Source organism: Vicia villosa, linkage group LG4 (assembly GCF_029867415.1).
Source record: "Vicia villosa cultivar HV-30 ecotype Madison, WI linkage group LG4, Vvil1.0, whole genome shotgun sequence".
Lineage (NCBI taxonomy): Eukaryota > Viridiplantae > Streptophyta > Magnoliopsida > Fabales > Fabaceae > Vicia > Vicia villosa.
The window spans coordinates 182,237,141-182,261,182 of record NC_081183.1 but is presented as its reverse complement, the minus strand read 5'-3'; the positions used below and the strand labels follow the sequence as shown (position 1 = coordinate 182,261,182).

The window sequence follows — 24,042 nt, the reverse complement described above, 5'->3', positions numbered from 1 at the left end:
ATATTCTTCGTGGATATCGAAGCTTAATGCCTCTGTGTTATTTGTGTTGGTTGAGAGATCGTCGACGTGAGCAATACGGTTGTGTGCTGTGTTGTTGAGGTTAGCTGAGAGATCGTCGCCGAGATGATATAGTAGTTCTCTCTACTTTGGGTTAGAAATGACTTAGGGTGTGAGCGATGCTTGATGATATTGATAAGTATTGTAGGTTGAGTATAACTGATCGATAAGTTCAAGTTTGTGAGGAGTAGATTATATGCAATGTCTGATAAGTCTCTTCTTTTTGAAAAATGTATTCTTTTTGTGTTGATATTTACTTTTCCGTTTTTATGTTTTAACTATTCAATCCAAACTCATAACTTTCGAAACTGTTGATCGGCAGTTCATTGCACTGATCCCTGTGGAGACGATAATTTTTCCCAGAGTAATACTTCCTAAGTTTTGTTGCTTGCCGCTTTACCGCTTCAACAGCAACATGTCGGTGCTACTTAACGGTAGTCCTACTAAGGAGTTTAAAGTTTTTGGAGGTTTGAGACAAGGAGATCTTCTCTCACCTTTCCTTTTTGTATTGGTGGCGGAAGGTCTTACGGGGCTAGTTAGAAAGTCGATTGAAGTGGAAGAATTTCAAAGTTACTCTATAAAAGGTGCTTGTAAGGTGGACATTCTTCAATTTGCGGATGACACCTTAATTGTGGGGGATGGTAATTGGAAACATGCGTGGGCGGTTAGAGCGGTTTTTAGAGCTTTTGAAGTGGTGTCGGGGCTTAGCATTAATTATCAAAAAAGTAAGTTGATTGGTATTAATATTAACTCTCATTTTTTAGAGGCAGTCTCCCATTTTCTTTCTTGTAAATTGAAAGATAGTAGCTTTTATTTTCTCAGTATCTCAATTGGGTTCAATCCTATGAAGGAAGCCACTTGAAATCCTCTTTTGTTAAAGATGAAGAATTGGTTGAAAGGTTGGACGAATCTTTTCTTGAATTTGGGTGGTAGGATTACTCTTCTCAAGTCCGTGCTTAGTTTGTTGTGTATTTTCACTATGTCTTTTCTAAAGATGCCGGCAAAGATGGTGAGAAATTTTACTAGCATTCAAAGTAAGTTTTTATGGGGTGGAGTGAAAGATAGAAGATGTATTCATTGGCTAAAGTGGGGGGGGGGATGTTACTCTCCCTTTGAACAAAGGAGGTTTAGGCGTTAAGAACTTGGCTACGTTTAATGTGGCTCTTCTTAATAAATGGAGGTGGAGGATTCTTCAAGAGCAAAATTCTTTGTGGTACAATGTTTTAAAAGCGCGATACGAAGATTTATCTTCAAAGGCTTTTGGAATGGGTAGAGAGTCAATGGCTTCCTCCTCTTGTTCCTTGTGGTGGAAGGATATTTTAAAGATTTATTCCTCTTCTTCAATTGATCCCATTGTTACTTGTGGTAGATTTATTATTCATGATGGTTTTAATACTCTTTTTTGAGATGCTTTATGGTTGGAAGACAAAGCTTTAAAAGAGGTCTATCCGGATTTATTCCTTGCTTCTCGCCTAAAGCTTGTGTCGGTGGCCGCCATAGGTGGATGGATGAACAATATTTGGCAATGGGGGATTTTGGGATTCCCGGTCACGTTGCGGTGAACACCGTTCTTGCTGCGGACATCATGTCCTTGAGGGGGTGTTTGGCGGCGTTTTTAGGGTGGAAGGAGGGAAAAGATAAAGTTGTGTGGTTGGGAGATTCAGAGAAGGAGTTTTCGGTAGCATCTTGTTATGCATTTTATGAGAAATTACGTATCCCGTATGGTCCTTCAGTTAAGCATGAGGAAGCGTTTGGCCTTTTGTGGGAGATGGAAGTGCCTTTCAAGACAAAGACTTTTGGGTGGAGACTTCTTCATAATAGGCTTCCAATGAAAGATCTTTTGGTGATTAGAGGTATGTCTTTTCCTTAGAATGATTTAAAGTGTACATTTTTTGGATATTGTTTGGAAAGTAGAAATCACTTCTTTTTTGGTTGTTTGGTGGTGAAGTATATTTGGAAAGAAATAACATTTTGGGTGGGTAAAGAGGATAATTTTGATGAGGAGTGTTTATCGAATTTTATGGAATGACACTCTTTCTTTTATAGTAAAAAGGTGAAGGATAGAAAATTGGATGTTGTTTAAATGATAACTTGGAGTCTTTGGTTGGTTAGAAATGGTTGATGCTTTCGTAAGGAGGTTTGGAATGTGAATAACACCGTTTGGAACATTTAGTTCTTACTTTGAAAGTGATCGTTTTGCGGGAAAATTACACACCTCAATTACTCTTTTTACGAGTTTTGTATGGACCCTTTGTATTTTCTCTCGTAATTGTAATTGATATGTAATATTCCCTTTTTGTCAGGGTATTCCGTTTTTCTTTGTAATCGGGTTGGAGAACTCTTAGTTCTCCTTTTAATATCATCTCTTGCTTTCTTAAAAAAAATAAAATTAGTGGAGTATGAAATAATAATTTTTAAGTTTAGAAATTGTCATTTAATTAATTATTCATGAAAATAAACGTGACATTTCCATTTTTAAGTTTAGAAATTTTTATTTTATTAATTATTGATTATTGATGAAAATATGATTTAAGATAAACAAAAGTGAATTAACGAACAGATACATTTTATTTTTTAAAAAAACATGTTTTTTTTATTTATTAAAAAAAACTAAAAAAAAGAAATGGTAGTTATCAAAGAAATAATAATTTATTAATTAAAATAAAAAATAATTGGTTAGTGATGTAAATAATAAAATGAAATAAAGAAATATTTCACTATTAAATTATATAATTACCCTCAATTTTAAAGTCAAATTATTTTTAAAAAAACTTAACAACTTTAATTAATAAGATAGATATCTAACTATTTACAAATAATGTTTGTTCAACGGTGAAAATAAAAAGTTCTTATTTTATAAAAAAAATAATATAAAGTTTTTTAAAACTAAATTTTATTAAACATTGATTTGAAGGTGATATGCATATAGTTTTAATTAAAAAGGTACTATTAAAATTTTAATTAATATTACATTAAAATTAAAATTAAAATTGACATTTATTTTTAGAAACTCTAACCTCATTCTTTGGGTCTCTTATGCATCACGCGTGTTGCTAAAAATGTCTCTTTATTTTCGTAGATGAACATTCAGAAGTAATTTTTTTTAAAAAAAGATTTGATTTTTTTCGTAGGTACATCTACGGGAGCGTAAAAAATATAGTAAACGTTGGAAAAATTCAAATTATTTTAGTTCAGTGGATCTTCCAGAGATGCATCTACGGAACATATTAAAAAAAAGTGTTTCGTAGATGCACCTAGCTACGGAACATTCCGTTATGTTTTGATATTACATTTTTTAATCCCTAAACCCTAAGGCAGTGGAAAATAGTACACTAAGAGAGTATATCGCATAAATTGCACTATATATAATTTGATCTTCCATTTTTTCTACACTAAACTCTAAACCCCAAGACAATGGAAAATAGTACACCAAAAGAATACATCGTATAAATTGCACTATAATTTCATTTTTGTTAAAAATATGAAATTTAGAATATTCCGTAAGTATATCTATGGAGCACTCTATTTTAACATGTTCTGTAGATGTATCTCCGAAAAATTTACTAAATTAAAATGATTTACATTTTCCCAACGTTCACTATGTTTTTAACAATTCAATAAATATATCTATAGACTAAACAAATTTTGTTTTTAAAAAGAAATACTTCTAAATTTGTATCTACAAAAATATGAAACATAATTGAAATTTAGCCGTGGCTGAGAGTATAAGGGTGTAATGAAATATTTTCTTTATTTTAAGACAATTGATGTGTTCGCTATTATACTATAATATTTTAGCAATGATGAGACATTCTAGATGTCTAGTAAACAAGACTAACATATTAACACCACCAACAACCAAGTGCAATATCTAGTTTACTAGTTACTTCTAACTATAGATAATAGAAATTCCTAGTCTTTTAACAACCACTAGGATATGATCAAAATCATGTGATTGAACCTCAAATATTTTCCTATAAAAGTGGTCCAATTCTCTTCTTTTCTTCTCATCCTAAAACTCAACACCAAAACACAAAAAAACATTATTGTTTATTTCTTAACAATGGCTTCCAACAAGCTTAGTGCACTCATTATATTGCTTTCTCTTCTCTGCTATTCAACATTTTCACATGCTTGTGGTTCATGCAATCCAAAACCTAAGCCTAGTCCTCCACCAAAACCTAAACCTTGTCCTCCACCTAAGGCTAATCCTCCACCTAAGGTTAGTCCTCCTACCCCTTCAACACCACCTACGGTTAGTCCTCCTACACCTTCAACACCACCTAAGGCTAGTCCTCCTACTCCTTCAACATCACAAAAATGTCCAAAGGACACATTAAAGCTAGGTGTTTGTGCTAATCTTCTTGGACTTGTTAATGTTGTGGTTGGAAGTCCTGCTTCAAGCAAGTGTTGTGCATTGATTCAAGGTTTGGCTGATTTGGATGCAGCAATTTGTCTTTGTACTGCTATTAAGGCTAATGTTCTTGGTATCAACTTGAATGTTCCTATCACACTCAGTCTTCTCCTTAGTGCTTGTGAAAAATCTCTTCCTTCTGGTTTCAAGTGCTCATAGATTTTCTTGTTATAGGTTCAATCCATACAAGTACTTATGTTACTACTACGTTGTTTATGTTTTAGTTATTTGTTTACGTTTCTAATAGGAGTCACTGTGACTTTAACAAAATTAAAGTGACATCGTGATCATGCTAAATTTTCATTAATCCAAATATGGATTATATGATATGTATATCCTTTCAATAATGGGGTAAGCTTGTTTGCCTTATTTACCAACTTTGTCTTTTTTTTTTTTATAAGCGAAATTGGATTAAAAAGCACTAGGGGTGCTTAACCCAAAGATACAACAAACAAAAAAATAGAAAAAGAGATACCGGCCTAACCCACCCCTTTACACAAAGAAAGCTCTCGGGTCTCGGAACCAATCCTCCCTCGAGCCAATACACAAGTTCCTAAAATAAACTCCCATCCACTCCCAAGATAAAGATTTCAATAAAAATAAACCATCAAAAGAGTCTAGAGCTAGGCCATTGAAGATTACATCATTCCTACAATTCCACATAATCCAACAAAAAAGTAAACCGAAAAACCATCTAAATTCAACACCATACTCTTCTTCAAAGTGATGATCCAACCAACACAAGCGGTTAATAAGCGAATCGGCCAAAAAATCATCAAGCAAATTTAACCAATGAAGCAATTTATTCCACCAAAAATTTGAAAAGGAGCATCCAAAGAAAATATGATTTACATCTTCCTCAAAATGCAAACAAAGCGGGCACATCAAATCATTTGCATTAACCAAAATCCCTCGTTTAGCTAACTCAACCTTTGTTGGAAGCCTATCCCATATCAATCTCCAACCAAAAATTAAAATTCTAAATGGCACTTTTGTCTTCCAAAGACAATCAAAAGCCACCCTTAAGGTCGAATCCGGAGGAAGAAGAAAAGACTCAATCAAAGAAATAGAAGCATAAGCATTACTAACCGTGAAACCGGAGGCTTGTCGCCACCACTTGAAACCGTCATCTTCCAACCTACGGGGCTGCACCGGCAAAAGGAGATTAATGATATTCTCCAATTGAGAATCCACTTCTCTAGTCAAAGGCCTCCTCCAAGACAAAAAATTCCACCGCCACACATCTTCGGTCCACGTACCCATGTCCGCCACTTTACAATGCGGATTATCTACCAATTGAAAGACATCCGGAAATAAAACACGCAAAGGAGTGTTGCCTATCCAAACATCGAACCAAAATTCCACAAAAGACCCCGAACCGAGCTTTAAAGCTATGGAATTACAAAACCAATCCGACACCGAGGATGAAGTATCCACCCCTAAAGAACAAAGGTCCTTCCACCAAAGGGAAACTTTGCTTCTAGAATGAAAGGAAGGAGTTCGAAGCATAGCTCGTTTTATATCACCATACCTGCAAAAGAGAAAGTTAGTCCAAAAAAAGTTGCCACCGTTCAAGATCCTCCATTTCCACTTGGCAAGAAGTGCCAAATTAAATCTACCGCAATGCTTCACCCCAAGACCACCCTCTTTTTTGTCCCGACAAACATTATCCCAACTAATCCAACACACCTTCTTCCTCTCCTCACTACCACCCCAAAGAAAACCACGTTGGATGGTTATGATCTCATTTATAATAGCCTTGGGAGCCTTATAAAAGGAGAAAAAGAAAATCGGGAGGCTAGTCAAGACGGAGTTCAAAAGCACCACTCTACCACCTATAGACAAATGCTTATGATGCCAACCACACAATCTTCTTCGAAACTTCTCCACAATCGGCCTCCACACCGAACATCTCCTTGGATTCACACCAATCGGAATTCCCAAAAAGACAAAAGACGTCGAACCAATCACACAATTAAGGAAAGAAGAGGCGGCTTGTCTAAAATTCGGATCAAGATTAACACCAAAAAGCCTACTCTTAGTCAAATTGACTCTTAATCCGGAAGCAAGCTCAAAACCCCTTAAAATAGATTTGAAAGTCCATAAGTTAGACCAAGAATCCTCCCCCACAAGAACGGTATCATCCGCGAATTGAAGGATTTCCAACTTGGTATTGACATTCACGGCGAACCCTTTAAACTCTCCCAAATCCGAAGCCACCTTAACCATACCCGATAAGCCTTCTGCCACCAACAAAAAGAGAAAAGGTGAGAGAGGATCACCTTGCCTCAAACCTCTAGAAACCGCAAAATCCCTCGTAGGACTCCCGTTCACAAGGATAGACATAGAACTATTAAAGACAAGAGCTTCAATCCAACCTCTCCACTTAACCCCAAAACCCATCCTTACAAGAAGGTATCTAAGAAAGTCCCACGACACACAATCATACGCCTTCTCAAAGTCCACTTTCACCATCATACACCTCTTTTTAAATCTCTTAGCATAATCCAATGTTTCATTCAGAACCAGAACCCCGTCCAACATATTACGACCTGGAATAAAAGCGGATTGACATGAAGATACAAGCTTACCAATCACCCCTTTTAATCTCGACGCCAACACCTTCGACATAATCCGATACATACTATTAATAAGACAAATTGGCCGGTAGTCATCCAAAGAAATAGGATTATCCACCTTAGGAATTAACGCCAGAAAAGAAGCTGTAACTGCTTTAGGGACCACCGCACAAGAATAAAACTCATTAATGAAATTCATCAACTCCCTTTTTAAGAAAGGCCATCCCACTTTGTAGAACCCCATAGTAAAACCATCGGGACCGGGACTCTTATCCCCATCACAATTAACCAACACATCCCAGACCTCCTCCTCCGAAAAAGGTGACTCTAAAGAAGAAGCTTCCTCCACCGATAGAGAACCGAAACCAACACCGTCCAACCGGGGCCTCGAGAATAAACCCTCCTTAAATCTACATTCAAAGTGTCTCCTCACCTCCTCCTTAACCAACTCCACTTTATCCACCCACCCATTTGAGGTGTTCAGCCCCAAAATCGCATTCCTTCTCACTCTAAGATTAACAGCTTTATGGAAAAATTTGGAGTTTGAATCCCCCTCCTCAAGCCACAAAGCTCTAGCCTTTTGACGAAGGATACTTTCCTTATGCTTAGTCACCTCCCACATTTTATGCGTCGCTTCCGACCTTTTAAGAGCCAAAGCCACCGGATCCGTCAGATTACCATCGGAAGCTATCTCATCAAGCACATTTAAATCCTTAATTGCATCTTCCACTTCAAGGTTTACCAAACCAAAGACCTCCACGTTCCACTTCCTCAAAGCCCCCCTCAATAATTTCAACTTTTCTTTAAAAACAAAAAGCGCCTTACCATGAATAACAAAACCCTTCCACGTATTTTCAACAAAAGAATAAAAATCCTCATGCTTAGTCCAACAAGAAAAAAATTTGAAAGGTTTTGGACCCCAATTCAATAAATCCAATTTAAGCCAAATCGGACAATGATCAGAATAGTCCCTCGCACCTACCACTTGACCACCCACCTTCCAATCCTTCGCCAAAATATCCGACATCAAGAATCTATCCAACCGACTCATAGCCGAACCATCCAAACTAAACCAAGTGAACCTCTTACCAATCGTAGGAAGATCAACCAATTCCATATCCAAAATAAACTTATTGAAATCATCCATCTCCCTTCTATTAAAAACCCCACTCTTACTCTTCCGCTCGGACTCCACCCGAATAGAATTAAAATCACCCCCCAATAACCAAACACCCGCCGGAAATTTCCCTTTCACCTCCACCAAATCACACCACAACTTCCTCTTCTTAATAAAAAAACAAGACGAATAAATGTTAACTATATAAATCAAAGTATTTTTCCAATAGCCACAAACCCCCACATAGCCCTCCCCCTCAAAACTGAACAGAGCCGAAAAAAAACCTTTCTTCCAAAGCATCAGTAAACCACCAGAATTTCCCTCAGCCGCTTTAAAAGACCACTCAACCTCCGTTCCTCCCCACAATTCAAAAATAATCCTATCAGAAATCAAACCCAGCTTTGTCTCTTGAAGGAGACAGACTTCAAAATTCTCTTTTCGAATCAAATTACAAACAGCTTTTCTTTTGATGTTGCTGCCCAACCCACGTGCATTAAACGAAACAATATTCATAAGTTACCTGATGCAGAAACAACCTTCTGAGATTTCAAATTTCTGTCCCTCTTCTCCATGGCTTTAATTTCCTTCACCATAACAGCATGAGAATCTCCCCCATGTGCCCCAAACAAAGAAGCTTTCTCCCATAATTTAGATGCCACCTCCTCTCTATCTTTATCCATAAATCTATCATTACCACGAATAACATCTGAGTCTGGAACCTCCCCAAATCTTGAATCTGTATCACTCCCCACCGCCATTAACTCGTTACAACTTGAAGCAACTACGAGCTCCTTCTTCTTTTCCAGTTTTTTCTTAACATCCCTCGCTGACTTGCAACCAGCACCACTCGGTTTTCTTAGAGGCAAGAAAGTATTACGGACCGCCACCGGCGTTGGCGAGAATCCCTTCCCAGCTAAAGAATCCACATCTGACTCCTCCGTTTCTGCGCAACACGATGAAGAAGAACCTCCTCGCCGTACGAGATAACCCTCCGGTGAGGAAGACGGCGCGTTCCCCTCTCCTGTAGCTGTGACAGACGCGAACGAAGAGATAGAGTCTGTCTCTCGCTCCTTGCAAACTTGGGATGAAAAACGTGGGCCAGCCTCAAAAGATCCATTAGCATTCAAATGGGCCTTACCCCCAACCATACCTAGGCCCAATAGAGTACCATTAGACAGACTTTGATCCACTGATGTTGCCAATTGACAAAAGTCCACATTAGTTGTTTGACCATCACAAAAACCCTCTCGTAAAATAGGAGCAGAGAGAATAGGTTTCAGAGTGGGTCCCTCCTCCACAGCCTTGGGAACCAAACCCACACAATCTTTGTTTGTCCCTCCAACAATATCTCCACCCCTGTCAGTGGACTTTTCATCTCCTTTTTCTACCTCAAAAGGACCTGTCCCTTTCACCTGGTCAACTTCCACAACAAAGGAAGTATCAGCACCCCTTTTGTTTCCCACACGGTCAGAGCCCAAATTCGTGCAACCTGCAGGTAACCTAGCATCGAAACCTGCACCCTCAACCCCATGCGTCGCCGGAATATCCATCAGTCCATCCAAATCCGATCCGCCACCAACAACACTTTCATCAGCGAAGTCCTCCTCCGAACCAGAATGTGACAAACTAAACACTGAGTCAACCACTCTGAGAGGACCCTGTGAGTCTTCCACCATCTTCAATCTTACCACTGTTCCATTGATATCCACGTTGAAGCATTCATCGATCCCGGCCATGCAACGCGTGCGAATCAGGAAGCGTGCTACATCAAGTCGGGATTGATTCTGCGTATCAGCATCAAGCTTAATGAATGATCCCACCGGTTTGGAGATGAACTCAAAGAACGAGTTACACCAACAGTGACCAGGAAGCCCAAACAGTCTCACCCAAACCACCCTCTCCCCATCGTGTACCTCCTGATTCCATTTAAAAATCTCCACAAACCATTTGTCCACCCATTGTTTATCATTCTCCAATAACTTCGCCACTGCTCCGTCCTCTCGGTCCTCTAGAAGGCACAGGTTGGCCCCAAGCGCTGTTACTTTCACCCCAAAGAAACCCTCCATGTCAAATAAATCCTGAATGTTATAAGTCATTCCTACTTCTGTCACCTTCCCTACCATGGCCTTACTGAATCTGTGAAGCACCCCCGAATCATCAAACTTAAATTCGAGTTTCTTAAGGTTATTATGCGGGTAAGTCACCATCGAGGAAAGGTTCCGAGTAACCGAAGCATAGGATCTCCCTGGTGCCACATGATTGAAGACTCTCCGTTCTGAATGCTCAGCCTTCATGTTCCTCCTCCCCAAGCCCCCTTCATCCTCCCCTACGCCTCCTATCACCCCCTTCAACGACCCCTTACCTCTCCGAAAACGGGGGACATTGACAAACAGCTTCACCTTATCAATGAAAATGTTATCCAACTTCAACGCCAAATTATCCACATCCATGACGTCAAAGAACCGGACAAAACCGAACCTCTTACCAAACTTATCCCTCCTCCCTGGTATAATAACCTCGTCCACATCTCCATAATCTTTGAACACATCATATAAATCTCTAGCTCTCTTCGAATCAGGAAAAGACTTGAAAAAGAACGTCGACGAAGGTCGTTTGAGATTCCGTTTCTTACCACCCGAATGATCCCATCGAACCCTAGCCCTAGAAGAACTCCGTCCCCCCACCTCCAACCACCTTGCACCTCCCTCTCCCGCAGCAGCCTCAGGTAAAAACTCACCATGCTCACAAATCCTCGCCGTGTTTCTCTCAGAGTTTCGCTCATACTCTCTCATATTTTAAAATATTAACTTTTACTTTGTCTTAATTTTAATAAATGTGGGGAATCTTTGTTTCATAATTGTGTGTTTTAGTTTTTTTCCTGGATGACTACGTTTTTTGGACAATCAATAATGTTATCTTAAAGGTTATTTTAATTATATGATTTAAAATACAATAAATAAAGGTAAGTTAGTGGAAAAAATAAATAAATATTGTATTAATATTTTAAAAGAATAAATAATTTGAAATAAATAAGAAAATACTTATTATGAGATGGAAGTTTTTTTTTTTTTTGTTATTTGGAGTTTTGAAATTGAAGCAGAGCATGTATTATTGTTAAACAAAATTTCAAACCTCAAGACCAAATGCCAATTTGATATCACGTGTAAGCTAACTACAAAATTATGCTGACCACACATTCATGCATGAATTATTCTCTCAACAACAATTTTTTTTTTAATTTTATATATTTTTTAAGACAATGATTACTTAAGTTAATTATAATAATATTTTAAAATTTATTTATTTAATATTTTTAGCAATTATTGTTATAGAATAATTTGTTATCTTGAAATTTGATAAATAATATATTAATATATTATAATCATTATGATTGAAGTTCGTGCCAGCTATTATGCTTTTAACCTTTTGTTATCCTTCCTTTATATTCGAAAACTCAAAAAATGAAAAATATTATATTGATAATTCAAAAGAATTAAAATTTACGACAAAAAGTATATTATAAAAATTTCACTTAATATGAGATAGAGAAGTGTTTGATTTTAATTGAGTGGTTAATATTATTTACTCTATTTACAAAATTATGCGGACAACACATTTGATTTTAAAAAACACATGTGACTTAAAAAAAAATTCAAGAGAGTGATTTCTATAAAGATAAATTAACATAGTGATCATGTGTGTTGCGGTTCTTTAAACTTAGAAAAGTCATATGTGTTGCTTAAAATAAATCTTAATCTCAGCCTTTTATTGTAATCTAAAGGTTGATAATTACTCTTTTCATTCTCTCGTAAGAAACACATTTTCACTCTATTGATACAATGTTAGAATGTTAGAATATAAGAATCTATACAAGCTAATAAATAAATCGAATAAGTAAGTATATGAGTCAACGGAAACTTAAACACAACTGCAACAATGTGTTTGTAGCAATGGTTTCCTAGGTTGCAATTCTTATCTCAGCAAGGGTTCCATCTTGTGTCTGTATTAAGATTTTTCTTTATTAATTTTAAATAATGTTGTCAACTATTTCTTTGACCGTCTTCTATTTATTATCTCACCTAATATATGTTCAAATATCAAAATTGTTCGTGATTGGAATCAGAAATTGAGTTAGAACACAAATTTCAACACTACTTATAAAGGCTTGTTTTAATTGATGTCTAAAATTTCTTTGCTTGAAAGGAATTAGTGTCTGGCTAAGAAGAAGGCTTAATGCAAACTAAAAAACAACCCTAAAAGCCGCCCAGGTGGGCCTATTGACAAGAGTGAGCAAAATGTCTCACGTCCTTAACGCTGCCCGCCCCATTAAGAGTTAGAAGCAATTCAAAAGTTCTTCTCACGTTTCAAAGGATGATCTGATGAAGGAATTAGTGTCTGGCTAAGAAGAGGGCTTAAATTTGAAACATTGTCCGGCAATCATTTCATGATTTAGTGGTTCAGATTTAAATTTGAATTATAAAATAAAAAACAAACTGATTTTTATGAACTGTGTGATTAAGATCAAACTGCAACGGATTTTTTGCTTGCCGTGTAAAATATTATAACATTAGCAAAGAAATCTACTTAGAAATACATGCTCTATATTCATTACACTTTCTTGAGAAATTTAACCACTTCTAATCAAATTATAATGAGGTTTATCATTTCTGAGGGTTGTTTTAAACAAAAGCACTTAGTAATTATTTGTGGCTGATTTTTGTTTAAGTAATAAAATCATATTTTCATTGACTCTAATCTGTCAATTTCTGCTGGCTTACCTTGCCATAGCTTCTACAATCAGAACCTTGTCGACACAAAAATTGTAAGGATGTGAGCTGGTGCATGTATTACTCACAAAACTGCATATCTTGATTTCATGTAAACAACCTAGTAATGGGCATAAAACAAAACAAGCACTATACCCTAGTTTAATTTGAACGTAATTGGGTGAAAACAACTTGCAGAATATCCCAATTCCCAATCACTACTTGTCAATACGTATTTTGTCAACAAAAAAACATCAACTTCTCAATATGCATTTAATTCCTTGTCTTTTTTCTTACTATGTTTTTTATACTACTTTTTTCTCAATCTTTAAGAAACCTTAAGTTTTGTACTAGTTAAAGAGCATATGAATTTATGGTGAAAAATGAATTGAAATTGATTTCATGTATAATAGAAAAATGAAAATGTCCTTCTATAGAAAAAATATTCTGCTATAAAGAAAATGTCCTTCTATTAACGTGGCTAATGTTCTTGGTATCATCAATTTGAATGTTTGTTTCATAGTGTATGGAAAATGTTCTTAGATATGGGGAGATTCAAAGTGCAATCACATGTTTGGTGTTTATGTTAAAAGATTATAATAGAGATCATGGTGTGAGGTTTGTATAAAGATCTAACATATTAGAAAATTCTTCATGGTGTGAAGAGATTATATACCCGTGATTTATAAGAAGAATTAATATAAATCTCTTGTGTTCATTTATTTTCTACCATTTTAATTTTTTACTTTTTGTTCTAAATTGATCATCATCGTAATTTTATATTAAAAAAAAAAAACATCAGCAAAAATAATAAAAAAATTTCATAAAACCTAATTCAACACCCCACCTCTCCCACTCTCTCACTTAGATTGCTCTCTATAATAACAATAGCATTACATTAGGTTAAAATAACTGACCATTCGAATAAATTTAACTTCCAAAAATCATTTTTAACGGATGGTATCAACAACAAACTTCCATATTTCATTGGTAAATATTATGCCTTATGAAAGATAATCGTGTCCTTCAATAAACCTAGCCTATATGCCAAAATTTAGCCACAAATTAATGTATACACGCATTGGATAAGGAGAAAGATCTAAAATCATTTTTTTGCAAGTTTGTTACTTTACACCGACTCTATGATCTGTCAACTTCTAAAGAATCATGGCTGTTCCAAATGCTCTTACCCTTTATACAAGTAAGGAAAAGAAATATAGTAAATTATGGTGTATTTTTGTTTTTAATAATTAAATCATAATTTACATTGACTCTATGATCTGTCAACTTCTAAAGGATTTTGGCTGACCTTGCCTTATACAGCTCCTACAATCAGAACCTTGCCGACATAAAAAATGTAGGGACGTGTGCTTGTGCATGTGTTTGTTACAGAATTGCCTATTTTGATTTCATGCAAACAACCTAGTAACGTGCATGAAACAAAACAAGCCCTATACCCTATAGTTTAATTTGATTGTAATTGGGTGAAAACAACTTGTCAATACGTATTTTGTTAAAAAAACAAACAACACTTTGTCAATATGCATTTAATTCCCTTTGTCCTTTCTATACAAAAAAACAACTGCTTGTCAATATGCATTTAATTACATCTTCTTTTTATCACACCGGTTCTACCTTTCTTTCTTCATCTTTAAGAAACCTTAACTTTTATTATAATTAGTTAAATGGTATCTGATTTATGGTAGAAAATGTATTGAAACTGATTTCACCTCTTTTTAGAAAAATAGCAGGAAAAAAAGAGAAAGTAAAGTTACATTAATTTCATATTCATTTTCAATAACATTTAAATCATCTTCTTTGAAATTACGAAGGAGTCAAACTCTTGTTACCGAGCTCACTTATTATCGAGCTAACATTTCATGGACATTTCTTCTCTAATTTAGTGAATATGGTTTTAGTAAAACATATAAATGCTGTTGTAAAAATGATAGAAGAATTAAAAGCATTTTCGAAAATTATTCCGAATTCGATCATATTGAAATTTTTTAATAGATAACAACTAAAATAAATGGTTTTTAATAAAAAAAATTATAATGTGTAGTAAAAGACTAATTTAACTTGACAAAACAAGATAAAGTTAAGACAATAAACACATTAATTTATTTATTTAGTTCAATCAAACGATCTACTTTAAAGAATAGAAAAACTCTTCAATTCATTATATTTCCAAGAATTTTTAAAAAAACTTATAAATGAGATATAAGAAAATAGTCACTCAAGTTTCCAAAAACAAATCCTATTTTCCACTCAAATATTTTCTAGTGTCTAAAGTCTCTATATATTAGTCACACAAGCACAAAATATTTTGAAGTGTAGAAGTGTTTTTCAATCTCTGTTATACATCCCTAAAGGTTTTTCAAATTTTAAAAAATCCAAAGAATTCATAATAAGTCCAAAACATAACCCATAAACAAATGAATCCATGAACTAAAGCAACATAGCCCAATACACCCAAATTAAAAAAAAAAATTGGACTAGAGCTTCGATGAAATGAATCGTCGGTCGAACCTCGATTCACTCTGTCGAACTCTGATTCACTGTGGTGCCACTGCCAACATCACGTCACGCCGACTCCATCGCAAGCCTCACTTTGCGATATGTTGTCTTCGTCGAATTCTAAAACATTCATCTCAACATTTTCAAAAATATACTTTTTACAGTGTTACATATTTTTGTTAAAAAAACATTTTAAATTTTGTTTTAAAAAAAGTTTTAAATAATAAAATGGTATAAATAGAATTTTAAAAATGTCATTTTAGGTTTTATCGTTTTATTATAATTTTTTTAGATGTCAAAATAAAAAAAATTACCTAAATTTAAAACTATTTTGAATGGCTTTTTTATAAAATCATTATATATATATATATATATATATATATATATATATATATATATATATATATATATATATATATATATATATATATATATATATATATATATATATATATATATATATATATATATATTTGATTTTGACTATCTATTAATCTTCAATAATATATTTACTGTATTTAGAAATTAATTTTTAACTTATAAGAAATGAATTAAACTTATTTACCATTATGAATTTTTTTTGTTGACAACATGTTGGCTATACTTTATTTTAGGAAAAACATTTAAACATAAATTATTTTATTAATAAATTATGTGGTATAGGACTGTTGACTTACCGATAGATATTATCTCACTTTGAAACAAAATTCTTTTTCAAGGGCTTTGGTTAGTTAGAGGGAGACTTACTAGGTTTTTTTAATTAGCTTGGAAATCCTATCCTCCGCTTAAGTTAATAGCGATTTTGAATCCATGTTAAATATTCGTTCTCCGTTTGAACTCAAATAAAAATAAATAATTGAATCCAAAATCTGTCTAAAACGATTTTGTGTAACTCAAATGTCTCATTATCACATCAGAATTAATTATTGTAAATTGAAATTGACCATTTCTCTAAATTTATAATATATCCCAAACTCCTAAAAACATTAAAAGTAATTAGTTAAAATAATTCAAAAAAACTTTTAAGCATACATTTCAAAAAAATAAAGTACAAATCAAAATATCTATATGTATTAACGGAGCAAATTCGAAAACAGGGTAGTAGTGTCGCTATTAACATTTTCATTTTTTATTAATTAAATACAATACATGTGAGTAATATTTTAATGATGAGACACTTTACATTTGTTGTAAAAAAAAGTTTACACCACTAAAAAACAAGTGTAATTGAAAAAATATCTCACTAAATAAGGTTTATGCTTTAACAACCACTAAGATATGAGACCACGTGAGTGAACCTCACATATGTTTTCCTATAAATATGGTCCAATTCTCTCGTTTTATTCTCATCCTATAATTCAACACCAAAACACAAAAAACAATAGTGTTTATTTCTTAACAATGGCTTCCAACAAGTTTAGTGCACTCATTATATTGCTTTCTCTTCTTTCCTATTCAACATTTTCACATGCTTGTGGTTCATGCAACCCAACACCTAAACCTAGTCCTCCACCACCTTCAAAAACTCCCAAACCTTGTCCTCCACCTACTACTAGTACGCCACCTTCTCCAACACCACCTACGGCTAGTCCTCCTACTCCTTCAACATCACAAAAATGCCCAAAGGACACATTAAAGCTAGGTGTTTGTGCTAATCTTCTTGGACTTGTTAATGTTGTGGTTGGAAGTCCTGCTTCAAGCAAGTGTTGTACATTGATTCAAGGTTTGGCTGATTTGGATGCAGCAATATGTCTTTGTACTGCTATTAAGGCTAATGTTCTTGGTATCAACTTGAATGTTCCTATCACACTCAGTCTTCTACTCAGTGCATGTCAAAAATCTGTTCCTTCTGGTTTCAAGTGCTCTTAGAATTTCATGTTATAGGTTCAAGCCATACAAGTACTTATGTTACTACTATGTTGTTTTTATTTTAGTTTTAAGTAAGATGTGTATGTCCTTTCAATAATGGGGTAAGCTTGTTTGCCTTATTTACCAACTTTGTCTTTTTTAATTTAAATAAATTCAGGGAACCTTCGTTTATATGATTGTACTTGTCATACTTTAATTTGTGTAAATGAATGGATTATTGTAATTATTTTGGGCTCATTGGAGTTTATGTGGCCACACATTCATGGTTCATGCATGCACAGGTACACCATATATAGCTATTTGATTTTTGGTGAACATAGGCATGCACATCCAATCAAATAAAATTATTCATTGTCATGTCATTTTTTAAATAATTTTATTTTAAAAATAAACTAAATTTTTTAATTATGCATTAAGAATTTACCTAAATATTATCTGAATTTATGGCAAAAAATGTATTAAAATTGATTTCACCTCTTTTTAGAAAAATAGAAGAAAAAAGAAGAGAAAGTATCTTTAAATAAAGTTACATTGATGATTTGATAATCATTTTCGATGAAATTTAAATTATCATTCTTGAAAGGGAGTTGGGAGTTTGTTGTTGTAGCTAAATCTTTAGTTTGAGGTGGCTTTGTGCGGTTAAATACGGTCAAATTCGTAATTTTTGATGAATGGAGTTTTAATCCGGTGGTAGCTTTGTCTTACACTACAACGGCCAAGGGCTACTACAGCGCTTTTTTTGGGCTACTAAAGCGCTTAAAAGCGCTGCCAAAGCCAGCGCTGCCGTAGGTAACGACAGCGCTTTTGAAAGCGCTCTCGTAGCCCCTCCTATAGCAGCGCTTTTATCCAGAAAAGCGCTCTCGTATCCCCCCCTATAGCAGCGCTTTTTTCAGAAAATGCTCTTGTACCCCCCCCCCCTATAGCAGCGCTTTTTCAAGAAGCGCTTTCGTAGGTTGCGCATTTTTTTTATCTTAGGCAGCGCATTTTTTTTATTTTTTATGCTTTTTTTTTTTTTTTATTTTTTATGTTTTTTTTTTTATCTTAGGCATTTTTTTTTATTTTTTATGCTTTTTTTTTACCATTATATACCAAAATAAAATATATATATATATATATATATATATATATATATATATATATATATATATATATATATATATATATATACCATGGATAAAATACCATTATATACCAAAATAAAAGATATACACAATTAATATAAGCCCGAAATTCGTGTCCTCTGCATAATCACATGTTTACTAACAGATACATATATAATTAAATCATCAACAGAAAATAAGCCCGAAATTCTCAAAATCCACCGAGCGCACGATCCTGGACCTGCAAAGTATGAACAGAACAATACGGTCAATTAAAACAATCCCCACAAAGTTTCAAAACAGTCTTAAAATATATACCCCTAATAATGCACCAAACACAAACTATGTAATCACGACCATGCTCAGCAAAAACAATCTAAACTTGAGTACATGGTTGAAGACCATTTAGAATGAAATTATAAAACAAACAATTTTGACTAGTGAAGTTTAGTACTCAAGAAGCTGAACACCATTCATACCACATAAAAAACTTTTAGTCTCTTTGTCCACTTTAAGTACTAACATGCAGTGAATAGAATTTAACTCCCTTATCCAAGTAAAAAGTATCCCACACCATCGTTATATCAAATCAAATCAAATATTAGAAACACATATATGTCTTCACTCTTCATCATCTAAAGAAAAGACTATTGAACTGTGTAGAACATGTCTTCACTTTTCATCATCTAAAAAAAAGACTATTTCAGTTTAATATATTAGATTAGACTCTCCGTTTCTTATTTAATAGAAACACAAAAGTCAAATTTTAATTCTTAGTCTTCATAGAAAACAATACACCACTAAAATTAAATGAATTATCCACAAAATACTGGAACTAAGAAAATATAATTTAACATTTTATAATTCCTTTAAAATATACAAAAACTAACAGGATCATTTGAACATCACTTTATAAAATTGAAGGATTGAACATGTCGCAACTTTTCGAAGCCATAGTAACCAGACTTTTTCTATAAGCACTTAAGGTAAAAATAAAAGTCTAGAAACATAAACTATCGTTTTGATTGACTGAGTCAATTGAAAGAGTGATTGTTACCTACAGGAAGTTAACTCGGAATTTTGTGATTCTCCCTTGAGGCTTCCATACTACATAGCCATCACAGGTGCAACATATCTCATATTTTCATTCTCCCAACATTATCTTCAATGAGAAATTGATTAGGAGCTTCTACAGTTGTAAAAACAAAATAGATGAAGTATCATCCATGCATAAAAACAGAGTGTTCTGATACACTTAATAAACATAAGCATAATCTTTTTCACTAAATGTGTATAATTTTTCAAATTGGAAAATAATAGATGAAGAACTTACATATTTATAACTATGTAGAGAGTGATAAAACAATTGAGAAATTGCTAATCAACTTAACACATTAAATTAAAAAAGAAATAGATTTAATTTGCTTCCAATCTAAATGAATGCTAAGAATAGGTATGTTTGGGAGGAAAATTGTACAGGAATTTCTATGATTTATACAGCAAAAACATGACTTATGCTCAATGGTTCTCCTACTTCAGCTTAACTGAGCTTCTAGAAATCAATCTATTAGACAACTCCAAAGCAATATATGCAGACCTACCTACCACCGACCAGCAAGAACAAAGAAAACTCAGCAAATCCTTGATCTGTTCAATCATCATCTGAATCTGCAAAACAAGAAAAGAAAAAGACTCCCTTAAGCTAAAATAAAGTACAAATTTACCCAAGACACAGTAGATGCTGGAAACTGAATGCAATAACTAGACAAAGTTTTTATTGCAATAATTAAAACAAAGTAGGGATACAGGACTAAGAACCAAGATTTAACTAATACAAAATGATTGAGAGTAGAATAACCGTAAGCATATCACAAACTTGGGGTAATAGAAGGCTCAAAGTAGGCATCTTTAACAAAGTCCAATGAAATCAACAAAAACAAATAGACAAACCTTGTTGTTCTAATAATCCAAATAGGAAAGAAAATTAGCCCCAATTCTATCAGGTTCACTCAGATCTCTTTCAATGACATGCACTCTTCGTCCATCCTATATGGCACAGTAATTTACACAGTAACAAAAACAATATCAACAATTAAAATCACAATACCTTCCCGAGAGTATGAGCCAAAGCCGCGTCGGTGATACCGGCTCCAACAATAATAACATTGGCGCCACGGTTAAGCTTTTTCGATTTAATTTCTCTGGCATCCGTCGTCACGCTTTCCCCAGTCGGCTTCACCGGCTTAGCGAAATTTCTCTCCCCGGAGAAAACCAAACTGTACAACGCAAATAAACTCAAAACGGAACTTAAAATCCAACCGAGCAAATACAGATTCATTATAGAAGATGAAGAAAAACAAGTTACGACGGTAACGACGGCGGAGATGAAAACATGTTTCTTCGTCGGTGAGAGTGTGATGGGGTTTCAGCGGCGTAGAAGAAGAAGAACTGAGGAAATATAGAAGATGAAGAACAGTGACTTTTAGGGTTTCAGCGGCGGAGAAGAAGAAGAACTGAGGAAATATGGAAGATGAAGAACATTGACTTTTAGGGTTTCAGCGTCAGAGAAGAAGAGGAACTAAGGAAATATGGGAGAAGAAGAGGAACTGAGGAAATATTGAGGAAATATGGCAAAATGCGTGTTTGTTTTAATTTGTTTTAAAAATTTTAATTTTAAATGAGCTACGAGAGCGCTTTTCAAAAGCGCCTTTGTAACTAGACCTATACCAGCGCTTTTTAGAATAAAAGCGCTTTCGTATCCTACCCATATACCAGCGCTTTTAAAAGCGCTTTCATAACCCCACCTATAAGAGCGCTTTATAAAAGCGCTTTCATAACACCCCCTATAAGAGCGCTTTTAAAAAGCGCTTTCATAACCCCCCCTATAAGAGCGTTTTTTTCCGTGTTTTTTAATTTTGTTTTTAGCGAAACCTACGAAAGCGCTTTTGCCTAAAAACGCTTTCGTAGATGTGCTGCTAAAAGACTAATTTGGCGTAGTGTTAATTTAGTTCGCTTTTCGAATTTTTTTTTGAATAACAAGTTTTTTAAAAAAAATTTCAAAAATAACCAAGTTTTCAAAAAAATTACCAAAATGTCACTTTTTTACTAAATACACCACGTTGTCGCCAGGGGGGGTGGCGACAACACTCAACCCAATGCATACTCGCCAGTGGGCCTGGCGCCTACGTTTTAAAATTAGGTGTTGTCGCCACCCCCTGGCGACAACACCCCCCCCCCCCTTATTTTTTTTTCTTTTTTTTTTTTGTTATTTTTTTCTTTAACAATCTTTTATTATATAATTTTTTACAGTATTTTTTTTTTAACTACAATTTTTCAATAATTTTTTTATGTTGTTTTTTTTATATATCTTTTTAAAATTATTTTTGGAAGTTGGTGGTGGATTCATTATTTTGAAAGTTGGACATTCGTTAAAAATAATTATATATTAAAATACAATAACGATACATTAACGATACAAATACATTAAAATTAAAAACATTACAAAATACATTAACGATACAAATACATTAAAATTAAAAACATTACAAAATACATTAACGATACAAACATAATTCCTATTGAGCGCCACGTGGACCATGGTACGATCCACATTCAGGTTGTCTAATAGGTCGTGTAGACGGGTCACGAGTTGGTAGTGCCCCCCTATTCCTGCGACGACGCCCCCCTCTATTTGGTTCGTCTTGTGCTTGAGTCGACGGCCCCTCAATGAAGTCTGGGTCTTCAAACTCTGTGGGCCGTCCTTGACCTCTAGAAGAATTCCCTCCATAGGATAGGCGGGTGCCCGCGGCGCTGTCAAAGCTTTGTCTAGGCGGGTTGAAATTTCTCCTAGTGGGTGCGGCCTGGAAGTTTTGGAAGTTGGTGGTGGATCCGGTTTGGTTAAAATACAATGGTTGTGGTGGTGTGTTGAGGTCAAATGGTTGGTTGGTGTACTGTGGCGTTGGTTGGTCGAATGTGGTGTATTGCAGGTATTCTTCTTCTATGCCCATGTCGGGGGTTATTGGTGGTGATCTTGAAGAGCTCCCCGCATGGAATTCTTGGAAATGTGATCTGGAAGAGCTCCCTACATGGAATTCTTGATTTTGTGGTTGAGGTTGGGATGGAAAAAACTGTTGGTATTGTTGGGAATGTTGTTGGTAAAAAGGTGTTTGTGGTTGGATTGGTTGTTGGTGGTAACTTTGTTGTTGTTGTTGGTGTTGCCGTGGGTAATGCTGTTGTTGGTAATTTGGCGATGGTTGTTGTTGTTGTTGGTAATTTGGTGGTGGTTGTTGTTGTTGTTGGTGGTGGTAATTTGGCGGTGGTTGTTGTTGTCCTCCAAAATATGGAGGTTGTGCTCGCGGGTCAGCTAAATAGAAAGGGGCAGACACAATCATTTCAGGATTTGTGACCGATCTGTACCAGTTGACATATTCAACAGTTGGCTTCATTTCTTGCGGCGCCACAGGAAATTCTAGAACATATTTGGAACGACGAGCCCATATTTTACGCTGATCTATAGCAAACGTCTTGTAATTTTCTACGTACCACTGTTCGCTAACCTTCGCCAGATGCCAACGTCCCAAACAGTCAGGTTCAGGTGGGTCAGGGATACCTTGATGCATGCCGAATTGGAGCTTCACATGTCACTTTGGTGCATCTCCACAGTGGTGAACCGTATGATGGGTGATTTTGTTGTCCAAATAGCCGCCTCGTCAAGGTCGGGTACGTGATCCAATTCCAAGTAAGGTCTCCAAATAAACTGCAAAGCAAATAATATTAATTTCAAAATATAGAAGATAGTAAATTTTATAAATATATTTAGAAAATGGAAATTTTTAGTGGTCTTACATCTTGGGGTCCAAGTCGATCTAATACTTGGCGGTAGAAAATGATTTTGGATAAAGGCGTATTGGTGTAATCCATTCCGATTGCATTGAACCTAAACACATTAAAAGATATAAATCAATATAGTTACAAATAATAATAGAATAAAAAGCAGTAATTAAAATAAGATCCAAAAGTTACCTTGAAGCGTAAGGGAAGGCGAAACTGTGTGGATTTGCAGGGGTCAATACCGGCATTCTCCACCATGCCCATGCTTGTAGCAAGAATGCGCATCCACTAAATGTACAACTATTCTTTTTTGCACATTTGCACAAGGAACTATAGAGGTATGCTAACACAGCCGAACCCCAACTATATGTCTTTATTGCATCAATGTCCCCAAGTAAACACAAGTACATAAAATTAACACTATTTCCCGTGCCTTCGGGAAATAAAAACTTACCAAACAATAACATAATATACATCCTAGTTTTCTGTAGGATACTTTCTTCGTCAGAAAACTCATTCAATTTAAGGTTATCATAAGCTAGTTGAAGGCCAGCAAGCTTTATACCTTGTCCCCTACCCCTTTGTCGCCCCTCACCCTCTATTAAATCCACACCCAACAATTCGACGCATAGAGCGTTTGGTTGTTGGACATTTCCATACACTGCCTTTCCATTTGTTTTGAGACCCAATAACATGTACACGTCCTCTAGAGTGACGGTACATTCACCCATTGGAAGGTGAAAAGTATGGGTCTCAGGCCTCCAACGCTCACACAATGCTAATATAAACTTCA

The 24,042-nt window shown here is 34.9% G+C and overlaps 2 protein-coding genes across 2 annotated transcripts; both read left to right on the top strand.

Moving 5' to 3' along the window:
- Positions 1-4,055: 4,055 nt before the first annotated feature.
- LOC131596279 (lipid transfer protein EARLI 1-like) lies at positions 4,056-4,840 on the top strand. The gene has a single exon (XM_058868890.1). It carries the CDS (start codon positions 4,121-4,123, stop codon positions 4,628-4,630), a length of 510 nt encoding a protein of 169 aa, XP_058724873.1. The 5' UTR covers positions 4,056-4,120; the 3' UTR covers positions 4,631-4,840.
- Positions 4,841-16,818: 11,978 nt separating this feature from the next.
- LOC131600477 (lipid transfer protein EARLI 1-like) lies at positions 16,819-17,490 on the top strand. Its single transcript, XM_058872635.1, has one exon. It carries the CDS (start codon positions 16,852-16,854, stop codon positions 17,317-17,319), a length of 468 nt encoding a protein of 155 aa, XP_058728618.1. The 5' UTR covers positions 16,819-16,851; the 3' UTR covers positions 17,320-17,490.
- Positions 17,491-24,042: the final 6,552 nt, after the last annotated feature.

Excerpts from the sequence above, each read along its gene's own strand:
- LOC131596279 (XM_058868890.1), top strand. The coding sequence starts at position 4,121 with ATGGCTTCCAACAAGCTTAGTGCACTCATTATATTGCTTTCTCTTCTC.
- LOC131600477 (XM_058872635.1), top strand. The coding sequence starts at position 16,852 with ATGGCTTCCAACAAGTTTAGTGCACTCATTATATTGCTTTCTCTTCTT.